This window comes from Cetorhinus maximus, chromosome 9, assembly GCF_964194155.1.
Source record: "Cetorhinus maximus chromosome 9, sCetMax3.hap1.1, whole genome shotgun sequence".
In the NCBI taxonomy this organism is placed as follows: domain Eukaryota; kingdom Metazoa; phylum Chordata; class Chondrichthyes; order Lamniformes; family Cetorhinidae; genus Cetorhinus; species Cetorhinus maximus.
The window spans coordinates 9,672,403-9,689,452 of NC_135887.1; the positions used below are offsets into that span (position 1 = coordinate 9,672,403).

The following is a 17,050-nucleotide window of genomic DNA, read 5'->3' on the forward strand; positions in this document are numbered from 1 at the left end:
CAGCAGTCAAGACTCAAAGACTTGGGTGTGACCTAGGATACAAGGATGATGATGTGGACAGCTCCATTAATGTTGTATCCCGCGATTACCAGTATGGACCTTGGTCTTTCTTCATCTAACAATTCCTATGCTTGAAGAGGATGAGAACTTTGAAGTCATAGATTTTGTTGGGAAGGAGGAAACGAGAAAGAGAGATAAATAAGAGTTTAACAGAGATGAAATTTGTGAAGGGAGGAGCAGTACCAATAAATAATTCCATTAAAAAATAGCATTACAATGATCTAGAGACCAGAACTACTCTTAACAAGATTTCATTATAGCAATATTTAACTGGAGGTTCAAGTTCACCTTGGCTAGCAGCTGTTCTATTTCCACAGCCATCGTCTCAAACATCCTGTCTTGGCTCGATCCATTAAGTAGAGGTGTTGTGTCAGAACTGGAAAAATGGTAAGAAAAATAAAACTAGCACAATAATACAAGAAAATAGTAGGACCATATATAATTTGCTTTGCAGTGAGTGCCCTTTTAAGTACTAACTTTGTTAATTCATCTAAGTATATGAACAGGAAAAATTGTTTTGCTGACACAGAAAATGTATATAGGTGGAAGTTTGAATCAAGACTTTTTACATGAAATAATTATTTTATCTAACTTATATTAATGAAACCAATTTATCAGAAAAAAAAATATGGTGTTCACTTGATCAAAAAGGTGATTAAGCCCACTCTAACTTGGCTTTATAAAATATTAACCAGCTGCACAATTTTGCCTAACTTTATATGTATGATGAGAAGTACATTTTTAATAAGTTAAGCAAAAATAAGCCTAGCCTTTTCTCCCACCAGTGAAAAGAAACAAAAGCAGTTAAGGAGGGATACGCCTTTAGGGGAAAATCTCTTAAATTTCAAAATACTGAAGCAGTACAAATTTATTCTGTGAAGAACCATCTGCTTCCCAAGGAACAATCAATCATTGCTTCAACTTATACAGGTACTTCCATACACACTAATTGAACAGCTTGTAAAATAGTTTGATGTTTTGCAAGATAAACTTGGAATAGGTTAATTTTAATGGTATCCTTTCACTCAGAAATTTTAAAGCACTAAGCTTCAAGTGTCACTGAAAAGGCAACTACTGCATGTTCTATTTTATGAAGCCATATTGATGTATACATACATACACTGCAATGTAGCAGCTCACAAAGGCATCTTTGGCAGCATCTCTCAAACCTACAGCCTCCACCACCGAGGACAAAAGCACTAGGGGCATGGGAACACCATCACTTCAAAGGTCCCCTCAAGTCATACACTACCCTGATCTTGACGGCCCATACATCTATTCTTACAGGTTCAAAATCTTAGAACTCCTTAACTAACAAGCACAGCAGTGGTTCTAAAAGATAGTTCACCATCATCTTCACAAGGACAGCTAAGAATGGGGAATAATGGTAGAACAAATATTTTTTCTTTAACAAAACAGTCTTGGAGCAAAGAAAAATTGAATGACAGTACCTTACTGCAACTTTAACACACACAGACAATGCATTGCTGACAGCAGTAAAGAGTTAGCGGAAGGGCCAAATTATCCAAGGAGCATAAAACATTCATCTCTCACTCTTTTGCTACACTCAATTTTCTTTGAATAGTGTGTCATTTTAATTGCATCAAAAAGAAAAATAATTACAAAAAAAAAATCAAGTTATGAACATTTTTCAAAAGATAAAAAACAAAAAGAATGGGGGCGAAGGAGCAGAGGAATGGAACTGTACGGACATCGCTATCTGAGAGCCAGCATACGTACAAAGGATCCCTTATTTGCTTTAAGATTTTGTACGTGAATGTTGATGTTTGTTAAAAGCTACACAAAGGAAAATATCTTGAACATGTAAACACGTTGATCAAGAATCCGATTTTATAAAGTCATACATTTGCACAGGCCAGCAGGAATGAAACCATGGGACCTGACGGATGTACAGTAGCAAATGTTGGCATTTTCTGGAGATTACAGGCATCATCTCCTGTTGTGGGCAACATGCCACATATTGCTGCACATTTTTCACATCAAAACCATAATGCTATTAAGCAAAAGCATAATTAAATATTTTCACACCTGTATCAGGGGATGCCTAACTCCACTGAAATTCTGGGAGGGAGGGGAAAAACACAATTGTCACCTGTACAAACATATATTTTGAATAGGGCAATCAAAAAACCAACGACACCTGTTTTACATGGCATTGACCAAATTTTAGTTAAAGACAGACTACCTTTTCTGAGTACTGAATGTTCTGGTAATGCACTGTAATACTCCCCCCAAAAAAAAATTCTCATTTTGATCGAAATATATGAACATAAGAAGTAGGAGCAGGAGGAGGTCTTACACTCTCCACAGCCAGAGGCAACAGTTTCAGCGACTACCTTGTCAAACCCTAAGAATTGTGTTCATTTCTGTGAGATCACCCCTCGTTCTTCTAAACTCCAGAGAACATAGGCTCATTCTACTCAATCTCTCCTCAAAGGGCAGATTTCTCATATCAGGAATCAAGCTGTTGAACTTTCACTGCATCCCCTCTAAGGCAATTATATCCTTCCTCAGATAAGGTGACCAAAACTCTTCACAGCACTCTTGCAGCAAGACTTCCTTACTTTTATACTCCCATACAATACAGGCTATCATACCATTTGCCTTCCTAATAACATGTTGTATCTCGATGCTAACTTTGTGATTCATGCATAAGGACAATCAAATCCCTCTGCGTAGCAACATTTACTAATCTCTTGCCTTTTAAAAAGGCTCATGGGGAGGGGGAGGGGGGGAGATGGTGGCACTATGGTAATGTTACTGGACTAGTAACCCAGAGGCCAAGGCTAATGCTCCGGGGGCATAGGCTCAAATCCCACCATGACAGTTAGTGGAATTTCAATTGAATTAATAAATCTGGGATTGAAAGTAATGGTGACCATGACAACTATTATTGAATGTTATAAAAACCTAATTGTTTCAGTAATGTCCTTTCGGGGGAAGTTTGCCATCCTTACCTGGTCTAGCCTATATGTGACTCCAGATCCACAGTAATGTGGTTGCCTCTTAACTGTCCACTGAAATTGATTAGCAAGCCATTTAATTCAAAGGCAATTAGGGATGGACAACAAATGCTGATCTTGCCATCAACACCCAAATCCCATGAAAGAAGAAAGAAGACAAAATATTCTGTTTTTCTATTCTATTAAACATAAATAAACTGATTAAATTCTCAGTTTTGCAACCAGAAATTAATTTTGTAGTGTAGGTACTGTTGTTTTGATGAGACTTTGGAACTCTCTGGCTCCAAAGGCAGTGGAGGCGGGGTCATTGCATATTTTTAAGGCAGAGGCAGATAGATTCTTGATAGGCTATGAGGTAGATAGGAATGTGGAATTCAAAACACAAACAGATCAGCCATAATCTTATTGAATGGAGGAGCAGGCTCAAGGGGCTGAATGGTCTCCTTCTGCTCCTATTTCCTATGTGTGTCCCATTGTTTGTAAAACTGAGTTGATTTGCACACGGCAAAGGTCCACATTCATCAAATGGTACAAATGATCACTTAGTCTGTTTAGGTGATGAAAGTTCGGGAAAGAATGTTGGCCAAGACACCAGGCAAATGCTCTACTCTTGTTTGAATGATGGCACAGGTTGTTCTTATGTCCTCCCGAACAGGAAGACAAGACACTGGTTTAACATCTTAAGTCTGAGTAGCAAATCTTCTTATTCAGACATGTATTGTCGCTGAGCCAAACTCATTAATTCAAATTAAAAGATAAAATTTATTTTTAAACTTTACCAACAAAGCTGATCTCCCACGGCACTGCTGTTTTAAGTTGGAGGGCAGAGGGATAATTGGATTAAGATACAAAGCTACTTTGGCAGTTGGAGGGAATGACTAAGTTCCTCAGTGTGCTGAGGTTGTCCAAAAATATAGTCTCTGATTTTTCAACTAATGAGGAGACCTGACTATTCAAACATTGAATTTAAAAACTACATAGGTGCCAATATCTTTCAAACAATGAAGAGATTCCATTATTTAGAGTCTGAAAAAGGTGTAATTTTAAAAACTTGTAAACTATCTACCTATACTGTTCATTTCTAAACAGGCATCATTTTGCTCAGGTTTGTCTGAGATAAGGAGTTATAATGTTATTAAATTTAGCGAAACTTAAAACTGAAAACCCCAATCACTGTGTCACCTACAGGCGTAACAGGTAAAAGTAGCCAACTGTATAATGGGGGTATTCCACAAAAGATTGACATTGCAGTTTCAGCAATTGGGCAAATTTGCGAAATAATCCTCCATACGCAATTACTACCATTATGCAATACTCAAGTTCTGTACTACCAAATGATTAATAGCAGTTTTAAATGAATTTTGGAATGGAATATTACAAACCATCTATCGCTTTTAAAATACAACAGTTTTTTTTTAAACGAAGTAGCTGAGTGAGTAAATGCAGCAACAAGAGCAGTACCATGCCATGTAGACCAGGAAGATCCTTGGTTTGAGTTGAACTAGCATATCCAGGGAAACTGAGATGGTGCTACATTTGGCCTCTGAGTTCTTGGCTAGGAGTTGGGAGTCAAAGTCACAGTCCTTCCGGGAAAGAGTGGGTGGGGGTGTGATGACATAACTGGTTGAAATACCTAACACCCACTGTTGGCTACTCTGAAGGGCCCTTATGAAAAAACTGAAAAGAAAAGAGAGCCCAGGAGAGGCTTTTAAAGTCCCCAGAACACAAAATAGGACAGAGTGTTTGGAAAGGGCTAGGAATCTAACTTCAAACACATTAGATAAAGGGACAACAATGAGAAAGGGGACGGGAAATACAGGACTGAAGGTGTTGTATCTGAATGCACACAGTATACGAAATAAGGTAAATGAGCTTGTGGCGCAGATTGAAATTGGCAGGTATGATGTGGTGGGCATCACGGAGACATGGCTGCAAGGGGATCAGGACTGGGAGCTAAATATCCAAGGATATACATCCTATCGAAAAGATAGGCAGGTTGGCAGAGGGGGTGGGGTTGTTTTGTTAGTAAGAAATGAAATTAAATCGATAGCAAGAAATGACGTAGGGTCAAATGATGTAGAATCTGTGTGGGTAGAGTTGAGGAACCGCAAAGCTGAAAAAACCATAATGGGAGTTATGTACAGGCCTCCAAACAGTAGTCAGGATGTGGGGCACAAGATACACCAGGAGACAGAAAAGGCGTGTAAGAAAGGCAAGGTTACAGTGATCATGGGGGATTTCAATATGCAGGTAGACTGGGAAAATCAGGTTGGTAGTGGATCCCAAGAAAAGGAATTTGTAGAATGTCTACGAGATGGCTTTTTGGAGCAGCTTGTGGTGGAGCCCACTAGGGAACAGGCAATTCTAGATTTAGTGATGTGTAATGAGGCAGATTTGATAAGGGAGCTTAAGGTGAAGGAACCCTTAGGAGGAAGTGACCATAATATGATAGAATTTACCCTGCAATTTGAGAGGAAAAAGCTGGAATCAGATGTAACGGTATTACAGTTGAATAAAGGCAACTACAGAGGCATGAGGGAGGAGCTGGCCAGAATTGACTGGGAGATGAGCCTAGCAGGAAAGACAGTGGAACAGCAATGGCAGGAGTTTCTGGGAGTAATTTGGGAGACACAGCAAAAATTCATCCCTAGGAAGAAGAAGCATACTAAAGGGAGGACGAGGCAACCATGGCTGATAAGGGAAGTCAGGGACAGCATAAAAGCTAAAGAGAAAGCATACAATGCAGCGAAGAGCAGTGGGAAACCAGGGGATTGGGAAGCCTACAAAGACCAACAGAGGACAACCAAAAAAAGAAATAAGAAGGGAGAAGATTAAATATGATGGTAAACTAGCCAGTAATATAAAAGAAGATTGCAAGAGTTTTTTTTTAGATATATAAAGGGTAAGAGAGAGGCAAAAGTGGACATTGGGCCACTGGAAAATGACGCTGGAGAAGTAGTAGTGGGGAACAAAGAAATGGTGGAGGAACTGAATAGGTACTTAGCGTCAGTCTTCATGGTGGAAGACACGAGTAACATCCCCAAAGTTCAAGAGAGTCGGGGGGGGGCAGAGGTGAGTATGGTGGCCATTACCAAGGAGAAGGTGCTAGGAAAACTGAAAGATCTGAAGGTGGATTAATCACGTGGGCCAGATGGATTACACCCCAGAGTTCTGAAGGAGATAGCTGAAGAGATAGTGGAGGCGTTAGTGGTGATCTTTCAGGAATCACTCGAGTCAGGGAGGGTCCCAGAGGACTGGAAAATCGCTAATGTAACTCCCCTGTTTAAGAAGGGATTGAGGCAAAAGACAGGAAATTACAGGCCAATTAGCCTGACCTCGGTCGTTGGTAAGATTTTAGAGTTCATTATTAAGGATGAGATTTCAGAATATTTGGAAGTGCATGATAAAATAGGGCAAAGTCAGCATGGTTTCATCAAGGGGAGGTCATGCCTGACAAATCTGTTAGAATTCTTTGAGGAGGTAATGAGTAGGTTAGACAAAGGAGAGCCAATGGATGTTATCTACTTGGACTTCCAGAAGGCCTTTGACAAGGTGCCGCACAGGAGGCTGCTCAGTAAGATAAGAGCCCATGGTGTTAGAGGTAAGGTACTAGCATGGATAGAAGATTGGCTCTCTGGCATGAGGCAGAGAGTGGGGATAAGGGGGTCCTTCTCAGGATGGCGGGCTGGTGACAAGTGGAGTTCCACAGAGGTCAGTGTTGGGACCACAACTTTTCACTTTATACGTTAATGATCTAGATGAAGGAACTGAGGGCATCCTGGCTAATTTTGCAGCTGATACAAAGACAGGTGGAGGGACAGGTAGTATTGAGGAGGCGGGACGGCTGCAGAAGGATTTGGACAGGTTAGGAGAATGGGCAAAGAAGTGGCAGATGGAATACAACATGGGGAAGTGTGAGGTCATGCACTTTGGTAGGAAGAATAGAGGCATAGACTATTTTCTAAATGGGGAGAGAATTCAGAAATCTGGAGTGCAAAGGGACTTGGGAGTCCTAGTCCAGGATTCTCTTAAGGTTAACTTGCAGGTTGAGTTGGTAGTTAGGAAGGCAAATGCAATATTGGCATTTATTTCGAGAGGACTAGAATATAAAAGCAGGGATGTGCTGCTGAGGCTTTATAAGGCTCTGGTCAGACCACATTTAGAATATTGTGAGCAATTTTGGGCCCCATATCTCAGGAAGGATGTGCTGACCCTGGAGAGGGTCCAGAGGAGGTTCACGAGAACAATCCCAGGAATGAAAGGCTTAACATATGAGGAACGTTTGAGGACTCTGGGTCTATACTCGATGGAGTTTAGAAGGATGAGGTGGGGGGGGATCTGATTGAAACTTACAGAATACTGAAAGGCCTGGATAGAGTGGACGTAGGGAAGGTGTTTCCATTAATAGGAGAGACTAGGACCCGAGGGCACAGCCTCAGAGTAAAGGGAAGACCTTTTAGAACAGAGATGAGGAGAAACTTCTTTAGCCAGAGAGTGGTGAATCTATGGAATTCATTGCCACAGAAGGCTGTGGACGCCAGGTCATTGAGTGTATTTAAGACCGAGATAGATAGGTTCTTGATTGATAAGTGGATCAAAGGTTACAGGGAGAAGGTGGGAGAATGGGGTTGAAAAACTTATGAGCCATGATTGAATGGCGGAGCAGACTCGATGGGCCAAATGGCCTAATTTCACCTCCTATGTCTTATGGTCTTATAGGACTAGTGGTGCCTGTGAAACTGTACCTCAGTATGAATGAGTCACTGCCTTTGAGAGAAGAGTAGGGGATAGGAGAAAACATTTGCAGGGTGTTATGGCACAGCAGATGGTAAATGCTAAACTGCTCAAATCCCAAAGGGAAACTTGAAACAACTGCCACAACTGTTTTGCAATTTGTATATTACCAGATGCAGGCCTTGAATTCAGTAGTAATAAGACCACCGAGTCTTACAGGTTTCTTACAAAACTAAATTAAACCTTTAATAATAGAAGAAATGATTTTAAGCACATAGGTCTACAAATCTCTACAATGATAACTTCTAAATCCCCTAATTAATCTAACTCCCAATTACACCTCTGTTAAGGCAACAGTAAAACACACAAATTTAAACGGACCGAGGCAAAGCACAGACTTTGGACAGTCAAATTCAAAATAAGTTTTTCTCAGCTTCCATTCCTTGTAGACAGCAGCTTGAAGCTTAGATATTGGAGGCTTTTCACACTTATGTTAGATCTTAAAATTCCCGCCTTTATATACAGCCTTCTCTCCTTTGTACATATTTTCCCCTTTGAATGCAAATTCACATTGTTTCACTGTCTTTAGACTTTACCTCTCTAATAATAAAAATCTTTCATAGTGCTAATTTCATCAGTAAGCTTTGGGAAAAATAAACACTGTTTGGCTTAGCCTCTGTTGACTAGGTGTAACCACCTCACCACCTCTTTGAAATTCACTACTCTAATTTATCTTAAAATGCAAATGTTCCCTTTACACCTCACATTCTACAACTCTAGCCATGTTTATCTATTTACCATTTCAAGCCTAGCTTCTCTTCTTGATACATCAAAGCCTTCAGACCAGCTGTCTCTAATTCAATTAAATCTCTCACACACACACCCCTATAGACACAGACTCCACTACTACGCTCCAATAAATTCCAATAACGTTATGAAAGTTGTTATATCTTCCTGACACAGGGTAAGAAAATGCTATGGTTTTGCAATATAGCATTTTACTGGAATCAGGATGTATTACAATTACCACTCAACTTCGGAATCTTCTGCAAACATCCATCCCATTTCTACCCCTAATCTCTTCAGGCTCTGAATTCTGCTTATGTTGTTTCTACTCTATCATTGGAGGCTAATCTTCTAATGATTATGCTGCTGCTCTCTGGAATTCTCTTGCTAAACTTTAAGTTATTTGATTCAATCTGAGCTATACAATTAAGACCAAATGATCACTAAATAATGGGAATAATGCCATGATGGTTAAGAATCAGATCCATAGGCTGCCAAGCTACCTTGCATCACTACATCTGGGGAAAGAAATCGGACATTTGTTGCACAGAAATGACAGTCTGCACATCAAACTTGCTTGCGTCTGATTGCTTTTGAAGTTCACTGGTCTGTACTATGAACTAGAATGCACTGTAATGACTTATCAGCCATTGTAATCATAAGTGAGTTGACTAAAGAAACAGGCCAAAATTGGCAGTATACAATGGTAACAAACTACACAAATACCACTTTCATTGTCAAATGCATCACTAATGACTTCTGACAGCAGCTTCACATTCCCATTCCTAATTTAAAGCCTTTAACTAGTTTCATATACACAATAGAAAGGGCTGTCTCAAGTGATAGAAAATATGTTCAATACCTGTTGCAGAAAATAAAGATGTAAAAATTGGATGCAGTTGAATGATAGAAGGGCCAATGTGACCAGCTAATGGTCACAGTGAATCTACAGGTTCAGTGCTCCCATACAATCAGGATCAAAAGGTCACTGAATGAAGTTATTATACCAAGACCATCTTTCTCCCAATAACATTCTGACCCAGAAACTCATGGTATTCCCTAAATGCTGAGACATAATTAGGCCAAGTTAAGCACTGAAAGCAGAACTAAGAAGCCGGCTCTGTGCCATTTGAAAATGAAACACTTTGCATGCTTTCCGGGTAGATTTGCTTGTTAATGCAATGACTAGCTGAACAACAATGTCTAGGAAGGGTCCAGATTCATTCCCAGGTCTGTGTTAGCTAACAAATGTCAACTAGGACAGTGGTATGGTCACTAAAATTGGCTTATTTCTCAATGTTAGAGAGAAGAGGGGAAAATAATGCACATTTCCCACTCCCGAGGGAAGGAAAAGCAACTGGCTGAAAAGGGAAGTAGTAAAATGTGCTTTTATTTTCTTAGGGTAAATTAATTGTTAATTATTTTAATAGGTGCTAATATGTAGTACGTATAAAAATAATTTGTCATAACATAGCACTTTAGATGAACATTGGGAAAAGATAGTTACACAGTGATAGAAGGCATGCTCAAATAGTTGCCAGACATAATTCAAAGTTAAATTTTCAATAGAATTTGAACTTGGACACCTCATGCTGTAAATCTTAAGCCAAAAGGTCAAACCAATTCAAAGTTGCAAACCTTTCTGGGGGTCTATCTGTGGCCAAATTATGACAATAGTCTATCATAAACCGAGAACATTTTGAAATTGAACAGCAGCTGGAACAAGTTTGTTAAAATAGGAGGTAATACACATACTGACTGGAAGGAGAATACTTTTCCATGTTCCTGAATGTTTTCCCCAAATGCTGCTTTTCAGTCAAAGATTTGGGGCAATCAACAGAAATGAAGATTCTTAAAATTAGGTTCCAGACATCAGTGCATAACTGCTAAAGTTCTAAAATTAAGTTAGTCATGATCTCATAAAATTCATTAATATCTCTAAGAGTTTGAGAAGCAAAGTTTTTTTTTGAGGGCAGAGTAGTAAAAACAAAGAAAAAAATTGCTGTGTAGTACCTATACCTGTCGCGTCGCCCATCTCGTGTTGTGGCACCACTATAACTTGTGCAGAGTTTGCTGAAGGATACCAGTTTCAAATCAAGTTCATTCTCCAGTTGCCGAGCCTGCTTCCGCAGATCTGTACAAGCAAACAAAGCAAAAGGTCAGCGATTCTCATCTAAATGAGGAAAAAGATACATATTGACAAGAAAGAAAATGGTTTAGATTTTATTATTCTGCGTACGTTTTCTCCAAGAATATTGTAGTATAACCAATCAATATCTGGAATCTGAATGGTGTTAAATGAAACCAATTTTCCAATCCCCGTTCATTTGCAGTTGGCTATCAATCTTGAAAATCATAATAACTGTGGGTGGGAAAAGACATTCAACCCAACTCAACTCATCCCTCCAGAATGCCCTGAAGGTACCCCACCCCACTGCAGCATCTAACCGGTTCCAGGGTTTTATCTACCTTCATTACTCTATCCAGCACTCCATTCGTGTGAATCAAGAAATTTATTTTATATAGCACCTTTGCCAAAGCAGCACATAATCAAGAAAATACTTTTCAAATACAGTCTCTATTGCAATGTAGGGTAAGACTGCAGCCAATTTGTGCACAGTAAGGACCCATAAATAGCAATGAGATAAATGACCAGATAACCCGTGACATTCAGGGTTAAATGTTTCCAGGACACTGGGAAGCTTACCTGGTCATTGAATAGCATTACGGTATATATTACGCTCATTTGGGAGGATAAGTGGGCCTCAGTTTAACATCTCATCCTAAAGATGAAATCTCTGACCATGTAGCACTCCCTCAGTATCACAATGAAGTGTGAGCATACACTTGTGCTCAAGTCTCTGGACTAAGGCTTAAACCCACAGACTTCTGACTCAGAGGCAAGAATGCTGCCAATAAGCCAAGGCTGACACTTCTTGATAGCAGCCCTAAATTTAACTTTAGTTTGAACCTGTGCCCCCTTCACTTATTTCCAGTTTTCAGGTCACCCCCATTTGGAGACCTTCAAATCTAAATAGTCTTTCCTCATAACTTGAATCTCCAAGACCCAAGGTCAGTCTTGTGGCTCTTCATTGTACTCCCACCTTTGTATCTTGACGACCAGAAGTGGACACAATACTGAAGTTCTGTTCTGACCAGAGAACTATACAATTTGGTCATGACTTCAATATACCTGTATGATCATTTTTGCCACTGAAATAAGTAGTGCAGAAAATGCCATTACACCTGACATTTTAAGAGAATATGAACATGCAAATATATTTTGTACATGTTTGTTGATATTTTGCCCCTGCCTCAATTCTTACATTGATGGGAACTGAATGGGAATCCATCACCCTACTCCTCCCCAGCACAGAAAGCCACTGCCCTAGGAAGGCAGAATGCAATCAGGGTGGTACAGCCATTTTAGCACCAAACTGTCAATCAAGATCTAAATGATGGAATATTTATTGCTGCATATTAAAAACACAATTAAAAAGCTCATCTGGCATCAACACCCTTCTAATGACTATGGACATTGGTTGACTGCATCTGATTAAGTGCCATATTGTTATAGCTACATAGCTTTTAAGGAAAAGGAATGAAGATGATGACAATAAGTAGGAGAGGTAAAGTCACATCTTGTCTCTAAATCCTCAACAGATTTTCTTTCTCTTACTGGTTCTCATCCTACCTTCATTCAGATTTCTGATCATGTTAATATGATTCTGAAGGTGGAATAAAACACTTTTGTTGGAGCTTACAATAGATTCACAATTTCCAACTTACATTTTCATATCTTCTATGCACAACTCCTCATACTGCATTAAGACTTTGCTTCTCATGCTACCTTCTTTCCACTTTCCAGCTCATTTCTGTTTTCTTGTGTCCAGATTGCAGCTGAAAGGTAACTATGCAGATTGACCTCTGCTGATACCACACATATTAGGTGAGCGGGCAATACAGGTGGGTCATGAGTTAGTTTTCCCTGTGCCGAAAGAAATACCTTATATCCTCTCCATTCATGCTTTGGATGAGACTGGTAATTTACTGAGAGAGATCATGGTTGTAAATGCAAATCCTGTCATTCACAGTTAAATGATACCTTGGAGCACCACTACTTGAAATGCTTTTTAAAAAATTTCTAAAATTACATTATTACAAAAAGCCCCTCTGACAATTAACTCTTAGATTCAAAACAGCAGGCTGCTCTCAATTTCCCTTTCTGACTTAATAGTGAGCTACAACTAATAACTACTCTATCACTGTTCTAATCAGTGAAATTTAGACTCCACTAATATGTACCAGAGGCAGCCACTCCATGACATTAAAACAAGAAAACCTGCACAAATCAATACAAACACTCATTCATGGTCTCCACCTCTATGCATTACATTGACCTGTTGAAGCATGTTTCAACCAAGTGAGTCATGATTTAAGACAATATTTTCAAAGCGCAAATCATCACCTGAACTAGTCAACCCTAGTGGCCTAATAGATAAGGCACTGGCTTCCTAAGCCAGGGATTGTGGGTTCATGTCGCATCTGGGGTAGAGTAAAGTTTGGTCCAGAAACTAATGTCAAAGCTCCTTCTCTAGACATAGTCACATTCTCTGACTGTCAGGGAACTTTCTTTCAAGTATCAGTGGGGGAACATTTAGGAGACAGTGATCACTGTATTGTACATTTTAGGATGATGATAGAAAAGGATGATAGGCAATCCAGAGTAAGAATAATTAACTGGGCGAGAGCTGGCTTCGATGGGGCAAGAACAGAGCTGAGCAAGGTAGGCTGGAATGGCAGATTGGCAGGATAAACGGTAGCTGAAAAATGGGCTGCCTTCAAAATAGAACTGGTTTGGGTACAGTCAAGGTATATCCCATTGAAAGGGGAAGGTAGGGCAAACAAATCCAGAGCTCCCTGGATGAAAAAGGAGATAGAAATTAAGATGAAGAAAAAAATGTGGTTATGACAGGTATCAGGTAGAAAATACAATTGCGTACCAAAAGGAAAACAGAAGGTTCAGAGGAGAGGTGAAAAAGCATATTAGAGAAGCAAAGAGGGATTATGAAAAAAGACTGGCAGCCAACATAAATGAGAATCCCAAAGTCTTCTATAGGCATATAAATAGTAAAAATGGTGGGCCAATAGGGACCTAAAAGGGAATTTACACATGGACGAAGGGGCCATGACTGAGGTATTAAATTAATACTTTGCATCTGTCTTTAACCAAGGAGGTAGATGCCACCCAGGCCATGGTGACAGATGAGGATACTCTGTCAGGAGAAGGATAAAGGAGGAATTGTTGAATAGACTGTCAGTATTTAAAGTTGACAAGGGACCGGGACTGGATGAGAAATATCCAAGGATACTGAAGGAAGTGAGAGCAGAAATTACAGGGGCACTAGCCATAATTTTTCAGTCTTCTCTAGATTCAGGGGAGGTGCCAAAGGACTGGAGAATTACAAACGTTATGCCCTTATTCAAAAAAGGTTATAAGGATAAGCCCAGCAATTACAGGCCAGTCAGTTTAACTTCAGTGATGGGCAAGATTCTAGAAACAATTATTCGGGATAGAATTAGTCTCATGGAAAAATATGGGTTGATAAGGAAGAGCCAGCATAGATTTCTAAAGGGGAAATCATGTTTAACTAACTTGGAATTTTTTGAAGAGGTAATAGAGAAGGTCAGTGAGGGTAATGCTGTGGAGGTGATGTACGTGGACTTTCAAAAGGCATTTGATACAATGATACAGACTTGTGAGAAAAGTTATTGCTCATGGAATAAAAGGGACAGTAGCAACGTGGATACAAAATTGACTGAAAAATAAGAAGCAGAGGCTAATGGTCAATGGATATTTATCGGGCTGGTGGAAGGCTTGTAGTGGAGTTCCCCAGGGGTCAGTATTGGGACCCTTGCTCTTCCTGATATATATTAATGATCTAGATCTTGGTGTGCAGGGAACAATTTCAAAGTTTGCGGGTGATACGAAGCTTGGGAATGTTGTTAACTGTGAGGAGGATAGTGTAGAGCTTCAGCAGGGCATAGACAAGTTTGTGGAGTGGACAGATAGGTGGCAGGTGAAGTTCAATGTAGAGAAGCATGAGGTGAAGCATTTTGGTAGGAAGAACATGGACAGACAATATAAAATAAGGAATGAAATTTTGAAGGGGGTGCAGGAGCAGAAAGACGTGGGCGTATATGTGCACAGGTCATTGAAGATGGCAGGACAGGTGGAGAGAGCAGTTAACAAAACATATAGTATCCTGGGCTTTGTTAATAGGGGCATAGAGTACAAGAGCAAAGAGATTATGCGAATTTATATAAGACACTCGTTAGACCTCAGCTGGTGTATTGTGTACAGTTCTGGGTGCCACATTATAGGAAGGAAGTGGACACACTGGAGAGAGTGCAGAAGTGGTTTAAAGGAATGGTTCCAGGGATGAGAAACTTCAGTTATGAAGATAGATTGGAGAGGTTGGATCTGTTCTCCCTGGAAAGAAAGCGGCTAAGAGGAGATTTGATAGAGATGTTCAAATTCATGAGGGGGGTGGACAGAGTAGATAGGGAGAAACGGCTCCCGCTTGTAAAAGGATCAAGAACGAGAGGGCACAGTTTTAAAGTGATTTGCAAAAGAAGCAAATGTGACATGAGAAAAAACTTTTTCACAGTGAGTGATTCGGGTCTGGAATGCACTGCCTGGAAGTGTAGTGGAGGGCAGGTTCAATTAAGGCATTCATGAGGGCATTAGATGATTATTTGAATAGAAACAATGTGGAGGGTTACGGGGAAAAGGCAGGGCAATAGCACGAGGTCATAATGCCCATTTGGAGAGCCGGTGCAGACACGATGGGCTGAATGGCTTCCTTCTGTGCCGTTAAGATTCTGTGATAGTCAATTCACTCACAACTTGAAACCCATTCCAACCTATGTTTTCTCCTTTTTACTGGCTGCTTGTTTTCCCAATAACATAGAAAAGTATTCCTCTATCAGTGCACCCTTCAAGCATTCAAAAGCTTTTTTTATCAGAGTCATTCTTGCATGTAGCAGAATCCTAATCCTGAAAAAATTATTATGGCAGACAATGTAGTTCACAGCCACAATGATTTCTACACACTGCAGCACTATTTTATAGAGAAAGAATGCAGGAATGTAAACAGCGGGTGCCGCAGTAACTTGAGATAGGATATTGTTTCAGGTTAGAGTTCTTTGGAAATCACGGAAATCTCTCCTCCTAATATCGACCAAGACAACCAATTCATGGCATTTAACAAGGAAATTTGCACAAATCAACATAAACACATCTTCATAAATTCTACTTGCATGCATTAGATGGATCACCTGTTGAAATCTATCCTCTGTCCTTTCAGTTGCTGACAGACATACTGTGTTGATGGCATCTATCCATCTTTTGGAGATAATGGACAATGCCGAGGGCATACGTCGCTTCTGTAATGAACATCGTCATCAGCAATAAGCAACTCTCAGACTAGGACATTACGCGCTTTGGTCTTGGTGCACAGTCTTGCCAAGTTGAACAGCTTGCCGTCAGCTCTGACAAGCAGGTAGACATCCTCATTTGAGTCGCTGAAAGTGTAAAATAGTCGCATGGAAAAAAAATGTACCAAAGAGAGTTGGCACCAGGACACAGGCCTGCTTTACGCTGCTGCTGATTTTGAAAACCTCTGATGATGCTTCATTGTAACTGACGAAACTGTTCACATTTGCGTGGAAAGAAAAAAGGTGACGTCCAGGCGGGCAGCCTATTTTCTACAGCAGTTTAAAGAGTCTATCTCTGCAGACAAAGTTGAAAGCCTTGGTGAGGTCTACAAAGGCAATGCAGAGTGGCGTGTGCTGTTCTCGGCACTTCTCCTATAACTGCCGAAGTGAGAAAATCATGTCAACTGTTGGTCTGCCGGCTCTGAAGCCTCACTGGGACTCAGGGTGGATGCGTGATACCAGGTCTGCAGTCTGGTCAGAGCAACACGAGCAAAGACATTCCCTACAATACTTAACAAGTAGATGCCTCAGTAAAATTATAGTCACTGTGATCCCCTTTGTTTTTCTGCAAGGTGACTGTTTTTGCAGCATACATATCTTGGGCACAAATCTTTCCTTCCAGCAGAAACACAAATGTTCATGGAGATATTGCAGTGTTGCTGGCTTTCCGCTTTTGATTATTTCAGGTGGATTGCCATCATTTCCTGGGATTTTACCACTGGGAAGCAGCTGCAAAGGTGGATGGGGCACTAGCTCAAACTCTATGCAACAAAAAACGTTGTCAGTGAAGAAGCTCTCAGCACCAGTCCAGACTTTCCTGTCATGAAGGAGCTGGGCAACGAGCTCACTATAGTAGAGCTCAACAAGGCCATTGACAGTCTTGCCAGTGGTAAAGACATGCTGTGTATTTCTACTGAAATACAGGGAGTTTATGAAGTCCTGGTGTAACTTCAGTAGCTTTGGATGCACATATGATAAAGCAAACT

The 17,050-nt window shown here is 40.2% G+C and overlaps 1 protein-coding gene across 3 annotated transcripts in view; it reads right to left on the reverse strand.

Moving 5' to 3' along the window:
* Nucleotides 1-17,050, reverse strand: part of gosr1 (golgi SNAP receptor complex member 1) — a 121,884-nt gene that overhangs the window by 93,439 nt on the left and 11,395 nt on the right. For 2 of the 3 annotated variants that reach the window (XM_078548015.1, XM_078548017.1), the window contains exons 2-3: nucleotides 10,578-10,698; nucleotides 349-436 (exon numbers count right to left, since the gene is read on the reverse strand). In XM_078548015.1, the coding sequence (XP_078404141.1) occupies nucleotides 349-436; nucleotides 10,578-10,698 (209 nt within the window). The remainder of the gene's footprint in view (nucleotides 1-348; nucleotides 437-10,577; nucleotides 10,699-17,050) is intronic. The other variant, XM_078548016.1, reaches the window with a different exon arrangement.